This window comes from Hipposideros armiger, unplaced genomic scaffold, assembly GCF_001890085.2.
Source record: "Hipposideros armiger isolate ML-2016 unplaced genomic scaffold, ASM189008v1 scaffold_668, whole genome shotgun sequence".
NCBI classification, from domain to species: Eukaryota; Metazoa; Chordata; class Mammalia; order Chiroptera; family Hipposideridae; genus Hipposideros; species Hipposideros armiger.
This window is the reverse complement of record NW_017732018.1, coordinates 364,582-376,823: the sequence shown is the minus strand read 5'-3', so window position 1 is coordinate 376,823 and position 12,242 is coordinate 364,582. Positions and strand designations below refer to the sequence as shown.

General features: G+C 37.0%; 1 protein-coding gene across 1 annotated transcript in view; it reads left to right on the top strand.

The window, feature by feature from the left end:
* TRPM3 (transient receptor potential cation channel subfamily M member 3) overlaps positions 1–12,242 on the top strand; it is a 536,483-nt gene that overhangs the window by 387,000 nt on the left and 137,241 nt on the right. The window contains exon 9 of the mRNA XM_019626368.1: positions 3,406–3,478. Coding sequence (XP_019481913.1) covers positions 3,406–3,478 — 73 coding nt within the window. The remainder of the gene's footprint in view (positions 1–3,405; positions 3,479–12,242) is intronic.

Genomic DNA, 12,242 nt, shown 5'->3' with positions numbered 1-12,242 from the left:
TGACTAAGTGTTTAGCAATAATATACTAGTGTCCCGTAGACTCTTGTGTTAAAATTGACTTTTAACAATTGAAATACACTCTTGTTCTACAGCTTAATCCGCCCATTCACTTTAGCTATATTGCCATTCTTGTGTGGAATGTGCTACTTTTTAATTATTAGTTTCTCCAAACCAGTTTCCTAAACACAGCCATTTGGTAATAATTTATCCACTCAACAAATATTGACTGAGCAAGGACTAGTGATCCTGCCTGCAAATGGACCTCTTTTTAATACAAAAAAAGACATATGCATGAATAAGAGCAATGACGTCTTAAAGTCATATACTAGATAGTCATACAGAGTATAATGGGGCCAAAATGCAGGTTCAATCCTAGTTAGATAGAAGGGCTTCTTCAGTGATACATGTCAAATGAAAGGCTTGTAGTTGGTTCACCAAGCAGAGGGAAGGGCATTCCTAAAAGGGGAAACTGAAGGAACAAAGGCTAAGAGCTAGAAACAATGTTCAGGGCCCTGAAAGAAGCAAGTTTCACAGCACAACAGGTGCATGGGGTTGAGTCGTGGCTCTGGTAGTGGGAGTGGCAGCAAGGGTATGGTAGTGAGGATGTACTTGGCAAGATATAAAACTAAAGAATCAGTTGGGCCAACCGAGTGGCTCAGTTGGTTAAGAGCTCGCTCAAGAGTTTGAGCTCTGAGCAACAGCAGTTTGAGTCTGGCCCGAGCTGAGCTGCCGCTGAGCTGCCAACAGGTAGCAGGGTGGCTCAGCTAAAAAAAAAAAAATCACTAGGAGTGTGATATTGGCATCCCTTGAATGTCCTGCTAAGAATTTTCACCTTGTGTCATAGGTATGGAAGCCACTAAAGCATGTTAATAAGGAAGGCAATACAATCAGGAAGATTTCTTGAATGGCTGCATGGGGAATAGAACAGAAGAACCAGAATCAGGATGACCAGTACAGAAACTGCTATAGTAAGCTGAGATGCTATTAGACAAGCTGTGTAGCATCTCAACGTATTGCAATGGCTGGGACAGTGAGGATAGAGAAGGAAGTCAATAGGAGTGGCAAGCATTGCTATAGACAGCTTTTCACAATCTGACATGCCATATATTTTACTTACTTTGTCTCCCCTCGATAAACTAGACTAGAGCATATGCTCCATGAAGTCAGGAATTGTTCATCAGTTTTGTTCACTGCTCTCTTCCCAGTACCTAAACAGTGCCTGGCACAGAAGACATGCTCAATAAATGTGTGTGTTTAATGAGTCACTTCTATGCAGGGGTTGATGGGAGCAGATGTGATGTCCAGATTCCCAACTTTGAAGAGGGTGCAAAATGAGAGCAAGCACACAAGCAGAGAAGCTGGCTGGCAGACAGGTCAAAGGGGCGGAGAATAAGGGAATCACGTCATTTTGAAAGATTTCGCTTCTCTTCAGTGTGAGAACCAGAATTCCATTTAGGCTAAGGCAATTTGTCCACAAGTAAGCTGTAGATACAAAATGTCAAACTGAATTTGGAGGAAAGTAGTGTTTTGTTTTGTTTCGTTTTTAACAAAATGTTTGCTGCTTGTTCTTTTGGATCTTGAAGAACACTCTAATCTCCCTGTAGTCCATAGTGTTTTCACAAAATAACCAACCATGTCAAACCAACCCAAGAGTTACTTTTAGGGTACATGTTGAAAATACCAATTTTATAATGAAAAAATACAGGCTTTATTTACTAAATCACCTATGAAGTAATTAAATTAGTAACTTCCACTTCTGCCTAATTTAAATTTTTTTCTATTAAAATTTACTTTGGTGAGATTTGATAGAATAAGTATATGTGCCTATCTGCCCCTCTCAGCGCTCAGCATGGAGGGAGATGAAAAAGGATACCACATTAGGGAGACAAGAAATTTTGAGTAATTTCTGGAATATTAAAAGCAGGGATAGAAACTAGAGTTTCTAAATCGTTATAGAAGGAAAATACATGCTGTGAAGCTAGAAGGTATTTCAGTTGCCATACAGGATCAAAATAAACACAAGCCGGAAACAGGAGAGGCCCTAGGAGGAGAATCAAAGTAATGAATTAAAGAAACTCCCTCAGAGTAACAGCGCCAAGAATGTCCATATCTACAAATTTTATTCTATAGATATACTCAGCCATGTGCATACAAGGGTGTTCCCTGCAATGGTGTTTATAATGACAAAGATTGGAAACAACCCAAATGTTCATTAGTAGAACACTGATTAAATAAATCGTTCATATAAGGAAACATTAGGCAGTCAAGAAATAATGATGCATTGACTTTAAGCAAGTTACTTTGTCTCTGAGTAGTGGACTACAAGATTTCTAAGGACACTGATAGTTTAATAGTCTATGGTTCTGTGTCCATTCTCTCCATCCTAGTGGCAAAACTTAGAATTATATATTAGCAAATCCTATAAAGTTTACTTCCCATGTAGTTAGAAATAGAGAAGCACTAGTATTTTCCCATTTTACAGATAGAGGAACTTGAAGCCTAAAGCAGTTGAGTAGAATAGTAATTCAATGCAGATATTCAAATAATCTTTTGGCTCCCTTCAGTAGCTTACCTTTGACTTGGAAAAAAAAACAATAAACTTCATTTTTCTTAAGCATTACTTCAGGACTTTGTGTTAATCCAACATCCTTCCAAGTTAATCCAAGTCCTTCGCTGTTATCTCTTTACTCTCCACCCGTTATTTACCCTCAGAGAATACTTTTCTCTACTGGGTTACCCAAAGGAAACATTAATTGTATTGTCGGCTTTTCCCTGCTTACAACCTGGATGTACTGCTAAATAATTCTCAAGAGCTTTCAAGGTTATTGAGAGGACAGAAGCATCTCCAGGCATCACAGTGTTGAAAACCTTGAGTAACTATTGCTGAGGAGTAAGTGTCAGGATGGCTATATTGCACACTTGAAGCACATGCGCGCGCGCGCGCGCGCGTGCGCACACACACACACACACACACACACACACACACACACACACACATAGTTGGGCCATTTACTGAAGGGCATACTAACTATTTTTAAACACTTAATTTCTCATTTCAGTTTACTTTATGGATTACACAATTTTGTAAATCCGGCAAGTTTCAATTCTGACACTGAAATGATAGAAGAGGACGTTTTCCTTGGTCTCCGGTTTCTCCTCAACGTAACCATAATCAATGTGATTATCTGAGACGGGCTCTGTTAGGAGGCTACTGAGGCATCTGTCTGCCTCTTCATGAACTGCAGAGCCTCTCATTGAACTCTTGCTATGTGTACTCTCCCTGTGTTTAAGAATCTGCTTTAGAGATAGTAAAATAGCCTGTGCTCAGATATGGTTTCATTGATTTAATTTCTCTTGGTGAGGGAGGGAATGTATTTCTAATAGTCACTTTGTCTCAAATTTCAGATTACAGTATTTCGGATGGGCTCAGAAGGACACCAGGACATTGATTTAGCGATCCTGACAGCTTTACTCAAAGGTAAGAGAGTTTCTGTGTCCAGAGAGTGCAAAAATAATTTAAGTGGATTAACACAGCAACCTTATATCTCCTAATAGTGGATGTAATTCCAAATGATACCATGACGCCTCCAATTATTGATAACATAAGGACCTCTCCTGTAAAACACTGTTACTGCTATTAAATTCTCCTATAATGGAGCTGTTATAGAGTGATTAAATTTCATAAAGCTTAAATATACTACAATTCAGTCATGTCTATTGAATCATAAAAATACATAAAAAGCTAATATAATCTGTAAGACACTAAGTTACTGAGGTTATTTAGTAATTATTGCCTTGTCTACTTTCATAAAACACTTAATATGCTATAGATCAGGGGTTGGCAAACTGCAGCTTGTGAACCACATGCGGCTCTTTGGGTACGTTCAGTCTCAAAAGTTAGCCGACCCCTGCTATAGATGATAGATAGATAGATAGATAGATAGATAGATAGATAGATAGATAGATAGATAGACAGACAGACAGATATAGAGATATCATAATACATTAAAAATGGCAAATCAAAACCATTTAGAGAAAGAGAGAAAGAAATAAACCAAAGTAATTAAGCTACTGTACTTGTTATAATTGGGCATTATTTAGCTCTAAGTTTCCTCAAAGTTGAGGCAGAAATAGAAATGCCAAGGGTTGTATGATTTTCCTTTATAAGGTGGGTGTTTGTTCTGTTCTCTAGTCCCAATATTGAAAATATTTTCCTCCTCTATCACCAATTTGTGACTTTAAATTGTGTTTCACTTTTGAATCAGTCTTAGAATTTATTTGTTGTAATATAGAATAGTTGTTTTCTGTGTTGTTCATAACAGACCATATGAGATATATTTTATATTATAACCAAGTAGTTATACAGATGTACTTTAAAAACTGAAATTAAGGTATGTGAAATAATGTTTACATTGACTATATGTAATATAATTGGATATTTTCTATTCTCTTTAATGCTGATTATGCCCCACTAAATTGACTTCATGACCCACTAATAGGTCATAACCTGAAGTTTAAAAAGCACTGCCATAGAAGATTAAAGGAAATTATGATTGCTCTAAGAAATTAACATTTCTAATCACTATAATGAACCTTATTTACATAACATTTGATGGGGATGTGTGCCATTAAAAGATTATGGGGTGTCAGCTCTATTTTGTGAAGGCTTTTAAATGCTTTCTGATTTTTGACCCAGTTGATTTGTGAAGTATATCCAACATAATACTTTTGCTGGCTTCTTTGGAGGCCAAGAACATACTTACATCAGTTTCAAATTCTTTAATTGATTAAATTATTCTTCCCATGAATTTTTTTTTAATTATTATGCCTGGGCATGTAACATTGTTTGACACTTATTTTTTGTACAATTATACTTAGTTTTCAATGATCTAATACCTGAGGCATCTGTATAGTACAGTGGTATAGTCCAGAAGTTAGATAGCAGGAGAAAAGAGCTGTGAAACTAATCACTACTTCATAAGCCCAGAGCCTGTGGAGGGTGGAGGGAAGGAGATACAGGAAACCAGGTGGCTGTGGTGATACTACATACCTTTGCGCCTCTTGTTTCTGATTCCACTGGTTTGATTTTCTTCAGGATTTGTACATATTAAAGGATACTGTGTATATGATACAAACTCATTGGGTGTCTGTTCAAAAATTAAGAGAGAAAGCTGGAAACAATGTTGTTATGGAGAACTAAATTGCGCATAGTTTCTTCAAATGCTGACCTGTGGTAGCTTTTGAAAACAGGTGATGTTGCATTTGTCCTTGGCATGAAGGTAATCACTCTCCCAAAGTGGTGACCTGGGGCTAGAGACGGTGCACCCTTCTCCCGCTTCTCATTCCCTTCCCACCCCCACCACACACATCTAGGGGAACCCAACGGAGTGGCAAAGAGTAGAGTTACCAAAGTAAATACAGGACATTAAATGTTCAGATAAATAACATATTTTTAGCATAAGCCTGTCCCAAATATTGCATGGGACATACTTAAACTAAAAAAATTGTGCAGTATTTATCTGAAATTCAAACTTAACTGGGAGTCTTGTATTTTTATTTGCTAACTCAGGCTACCCTACTCAGGGAAGGTCTGACACCATGAATACTTCTGGACTTCAGACACCTTGAGGGGATCTATGGGAAAAGTACTCAAAAATCTAGGGAGCTCACCTAGTCCCCTGCTCTCCCTCCATCTCTCAGCCAGTTCCTGCCAGAGAAGACTTCCACTGGAAAAGACCCCAAACTTACCTTAATAATCTTAATAAACTATCAGATGCTTATCAACCTGCTCTCTCAGTCACCTCATCCTGTCTGCATCTCTCATACAGCAGCATAGTGCTCTTGCTCCAGGCTCAATAAATCCAGAAAACACCTGCTCACAGCAGAAGTTATTATAAGTAGTCCCTTGACCCTTTCTGTGGATAAAATTACTCCCAATCTTTTTTCATCATTTCTCACGCACCTTGGAAGTCAAATCACCTGGGTGTACACTCTAATTCCTATACTTGCACTGAAGTGTAATATGTGATTATCACTGTCCTCTTTAAATGAGAATTCTTTTTCTTTGGGTTTAATCTTCATTGGCAAAGAAGATAATTTGCAGCATGGGGAGAGAGGAACATCTACTGCTCCCTTCTTTTTCTGGAAAGCATTTTAAAAGAGCTGAGAGTGCAAAACACTATGTTCCTCTGCAAAACTGTCAAGGTCATCAAAACAAGGGGGTTGTCTGAGAAATTGTCACAGCTTAGAGGAGCCTAAAGAGACATGACGACCTAATGTAATGTGGTTTTCTGGATGGGATCCTCGAGCAAAAATTTTTTTTAAAAAAGAGTATTAGGTTAAAAACTAATAAAATCTGAACACAGTATGGACTTCAGGGTTTTTGGGTTTTTTTTTTTAAGTGTAATGGGAGAACTAAGGAAGCTATGTTATCATATATGTGGATCTGAGCAGGAGACATACTATAGTCAAGAAAACTCTATACTTCTTTCATGTCAAAATGACAGAAATAGAGAAAGCATCTTGTGGAATTACCTGTAAAAGTTAGGTACATATATAATCAAAGCACTATAACATGTGAAGGAAGTATTTAATATAAAGGATCTATATAACTCACATAGTCATGGATAATAGCTATTGATCTAAGAAATTATTAGAAATACTATTGGAGAGTCTAAGCAAAAGATTTTTGAATGCAGAACCAACAGAAAATAATTTGTAAGAAATCAAATTTCCCTAGGGATTTATACAATCCCTTCAGAGAAAATTACCTAGTTTTTACCATTTTATTTCACATGTTCTTCAGACATTATACTATCAATAACTAATTAACTGCTTATAGATACTTAAATGGACAATGAACTTGTTTTTAAGATACGCATTTGTAAGTTCAAATCATAAAGAAAAAAGTTTGAAATAAAAATTAAAATGCCAGGAGAATAGCCAATATGTTCTATCTAACTTTAGATAAATTTCTACTCAAAGTAACTACAGAGTCAATGCAATTGCTATCAAAATACCAATAGTATTTTTCATAGAACTAGAACAAATAATCCTAAAATTTATATGGAACCACAAAAGTCCCCAAATAACCATAGCAATCTTGAGAAAGAAGAACAAAGTTGGAGGTATTACACAACCTGATATCAAACAATACTACAAGGCCATAGTAATCAAAACAGCATGGTACTGGCATAAAAACAGACACATAGATCAATGGAATAGAATAGAGAGCCCAGCAATAAACCAGCACCTATATGGTAAATTAATCTATGACAAAGGAAGCAAGAATATACAGTGGGGTAAAGACAGTCTCTTCAATAAATGTTGCTGAGAAAACTGGACAGATACATGCAAAAAAAAATGAAACTAGACCACTTTCTTAGACGATATACAAAAATAAACTCAAAATGGATTAAACACTTAAATGTAAGACCCAAAAACAAACTCCTAGAGGAAAACATAGGCAGTAAACTTTTCAACATTGTTTTTAGTAATATTTTTTTGAGTATGTCTCATTGGGCAAGGGAAACAAAATAAAAAATAAACACACTGGATGACATTCAACTAAAAAGTTTTTGCACAGGAAACCATCAACAAAACAAAAAGACCATCTACTGAATGGGAAAAGATATTCACCAAAGATACACCTGATAAGGGGTTAATATCCAAATATATAAAGAACTCATACAACTTAACACCAAAAAGCAAACAATCTGATTAAAACTTGGGCAGAGGATCAGAATAGACATTTTTCCAAAGAGGACATATATATGGCCAATAAACATGTAAAAAGATACTCAATGTCACTAGTCATCAGAGAAATGCAATTAAAACCACAATGAGATACCACCTCACTCCTGTCAGAATGGCTATTATCAATAAATCAACAAACAGCAAGTGTTGGCAAGGATGTGAAAAAAAGACAACATTTGTGCACTGTTGGTGGGATTGCAAACTGGTGTAGCCATTATGGAAAATAGATGGAGTTTCCTCAAAAAATTAAAAATAGAACTACCATATAACCCAGCAATCCCATTTCTGAGAATTTATCCAAAGAAATCCAAAATACTAATTTGAAAAGATACATGGATCCCTGTGTTCAATGCAGCATTATTTACAATAGCCAAGGTATGGAAACAAGATAAATGTCCATTGATAGACAGTTGGATAAAGAAGAGGTGTTACATAGATACAATGGAATATTACTCAGCCATAAAAAAACAATGAAATCTTACCATTTGCAACCGCATGGATTGGCCTAGAGAGTATTACACTAAGTGAAATAAGTCAGACAGGGAAAGATAACTGCCAAATGATTCCACTTATATGTGGAATCTAAAAACCAAAATAAACTAACAAACAAAACAGAAACACATTCATAGATATAGAGAATAAACCAAACCGATGGGAGGGGAGTTTGAAGGGCTGGGTGATAAAGGTGAAGGGATTAAGATACAAAGTGGGAATTACAAAGTAGTCATGGGGATGTAAAATACAGCATAGGGAATATAGTCAATAATGTTGTAATAACTATGGTATCAGATGGACACTAGGTTTATCAGGGTGACCATCTCGTAAGTTATATAAATGTTTAACCACCATGCTGTACACCTGAAACTAATATACATTGAACGTCAATGGTAACTGAAATTTTTTTTTAATTTTAAAAAAGAAAAATTTCAAAACCGAATGACATTGATTAGATTAGGTCATACAAACAATGAAAATCACTACGTTCTGAGCCATTTTCCTTTGAATTTATATCTTTAGAAACACTACACTTGAAATAAAAGTGGAAAAAATTTCTTTAAAAAACAATGGATTTTAGTGGTTTGAAACTACTTCTGAATGGATGCCCCTCTGACTCTGTTAACTAGAAATTGCAGTTATTATCACAAACCAGTACTGGCATAAGTAGGCAACAGTCTTACTAAAAATAACTCATCTTGTTTTTTATATGGCTTAATGAATCTCTAGTAAAACAAAAATCGGGGCATATATTCTGAAGTAGTTTATATCCAATAATTTTATGCACTAGATAAATCTCAGAAGCAATTAACATGTTGCAGTGTTTACTGAGAAGCTACCTTGCTGACACTCAGATGATTCATGAATAGGCTTTATTAGAATTGATTATGACCCTACATTGAAACTAAGAAAGTATTTCTAATTATGTGTTCAGCCTCTCCTACCCTTCGTCCTGTGTGTAGGCAGCTTAATACAGCACATGCATGATTGCTTTCCTTTTAATATCTGGTTTTAACTTGGAATGGTTTAGATGGCTTTATTAAAGCCAAAAAAGAGACATTTATGTTGATACCTTCATCACTCATATGAGATACAAAGCTACCATACTTATTAAAAATTATACAAATGAAAGTAGATGAAATCTTGTCCAAAAGAGATCTACAAAGTCAAAACGTGTGGCATATGCACTTTAAGTTTAAAAGGGACATGGAGGGGGCAGTAAATTGTGGGAGAATAGTGAACTATTTTAGTTGGAGATGAAACTGACCAAGTCATTTTTGCAATTTAGATTCTTTACTAAAGTATTTATTGAACACTTCTCTGTGTAAGGCCACTTTTAGTCTCCTGTGTGTTCTCTGACTCATAAATTAGGCTTCCCCAAACGCATTTGTTTCCTGATGGGTTATTTTACACCTTCAGAGAAATCTTTAACTTCAATGTCACAGAGTAGATTGGCCATCAGCAGTTAAGAGACTAGCCATGGGCCCCCAAAACCTATGTCTGCTATTGGCCTCTTATTATTACCTCATCCCAAAGCCACACTGAAACCACAATACCCCCCATCCCCATGCACTTTGTATACTAGGAGACTGAGGCCAAAGAATCTAAAAGACATTAAAGATCATTTGGCAAGTCAGTGGCAGAGCCAAAGCTTAAACCCACGTCTCCTCACTTCAGGTTCCATTATGTTAAATATCTGAGTCTTTGTGGGACCCAGGATTCCTCGGCTCTACACTGCTATAGAGCTGTTGGACATTTGCCACTGTGGCTTCAGGCGTATCCCGAGTGATTCATAGATCACTGCATCTGCTTCCTGAGAACTCGCAGAGTGCTTACCAGGGTGGTCTCGGCTGCCAGATAGTCTTAGTTACACACACAGTATCTTAGCGATCAGACTAGGATGCCCACAACGTCACCTAATGTAATAGCAAAAATAAGTGTGATCTGACACTTGTTGTATTTTTAAAAATTAGACCACCAGCGGAAAATTGTTTCAACCAGGAAAAATTTTAGTTACAGGTGACCAAAAAAACACAATTCAAATGAGCTCAAGCTAAAAGAAATAAGATGGATGTGTTAGTTCACATGACCGGGAAGTCTAAGGGTAAATTGAATTCAGCAAAGTACAATCGGGGCTTAAATGATGTCATCAGGGCCCGGCCCCCCTCTCTCAGATGTTAGTCTCTACACCTGTCATGAAAAGCAGCCATCAGCAGTTCCAGGCTCACACCCAGCCAACCAAGCAAACCCCGATCCAAAAGAGCCAACTATTTGCTGAACTCATGAATAAATCAACAGGCTTTGGGATCAGACTAGATACATATTTCATATCTAGTGCTTTACTGGTGCGGCATTACTCAGGCGTGTTAGTTAACCTCAGTATGCCTCAGTGTCCCTTCCCTGTGCAAAGGGACATCAGACCTCTCTCATGTGAGCTGATATAAGGGACGCGTGAGATGGTTATGCTGGAAGCTCTTCGAGGGAAAGCAGTATGCCTTCTTTATGATAAATACTTCACACTTAGTACTTTCGTATCCATTCCTTTCCAAAACAGGCTTTAAAAATTCTTAGGGAACTGTCTTGTCCCCCATTGTCCAAAACCCATCAGAATCATTAAATGTTAAATTTGAAAATACCCATAAATTTGGAAACACCAACCAAAAAAATAAATTTTAAGGATACATGTAAGGATCCAAAACAGACCACAAAAAGGAGTTTAATTTTGGAAATGGTTGAGCACATGTTAAGCTGCCTTAACATGAAATGAATTTTCTGGCAAGCTTTTTTTTTTTGCAAATCCAACTAGATCTCAGAGCCATACCAGAGACCAAAGTAGATAGCAATTTTAGACATTTCTGTTTAGACATTCTCTAATAGGAGAATGCAAGAAGAGAACTTAAATCTCTTAATCCCTTTTTCTGTATAATGTTTTACAATTCATAAAGCATTTTCACATAAATTTTAATCACCTAATATTTACAATTGTGCAATGGTTTCCAGAAAATTTATCTCCAAGCTGAGGCTCTCTTAGGCATGAAATAGGACAGTATTAATAATTATGCCAAAACAACTGGAATAAACTGAGAAGCTCTAGGCAGGCAGGCTCAGAAGTATTATCACCCTGGTTACAAACCCCACCTTGCAATTAGAAAGTTGCCAGAGGAAAAGGATGCTCTTCTTTGCCTTTGTAGTCCAACACCCAGGAAAATGCTTGACATATAAGCATTCAATAAATATTCATTGATTGAAAGAAGTGGAGTCCTGGCCCAATCAACCACTATGCAAAGTCACATAAACAACCCAGACATACGCTGAGGCCTCCTTACCCCAGGAAATTTCATTAATGTGGACTCGAACCTCTCAACTCATAATCCACAGAAATGCAAATCCTGTATCCTCCCTAGGATTTCTGCAAATTCCTGGAAGACATAAATTCTCTTGGTCACCCCTGTTTTCAAGTTCCTGATTTCATGTATGTTATTCCTGTTCCTCATCATAGAAGTTAAAATGTAAAACTCAGCCCTTCTACAGTTTCAAAACAACAAAATTCACTTACACAAAGCATTTAACAGATATAGTAGACTTTTCTAAAATATAGGTAGGGATGGAAGAGAGGTTTACTTCTCAATAATGTAAACAATTTCTAATTGAACAGCAGGCATTTCCAATGTTGACATCCTTTGGCCATTTCACACAGGGGACTTCCCGTGGATCCTTCACCCATGACATCCTCAGCCTCACACTGTCCCACAGGCTTCCCTCCATCTTCTCCCACTATTTGCTTCTTCCTCAATGCTTTCCCTTAAGAGTAAAACGAAGTCCTCTTCTCCTTTCAAGTGGAACGGTCCATCCCTGGTCTCTGATATTGTGGCCTCAGCCCTGAAGAGCTCATCTGCCCTAAGCAGCTTTGCAAGGTATTTTTGCATACAAAGACAGTCCACTCCCTAAGTAGAGTTCAGGTGCCAACTCATAGGAAAGAGTGATTTCTTCAG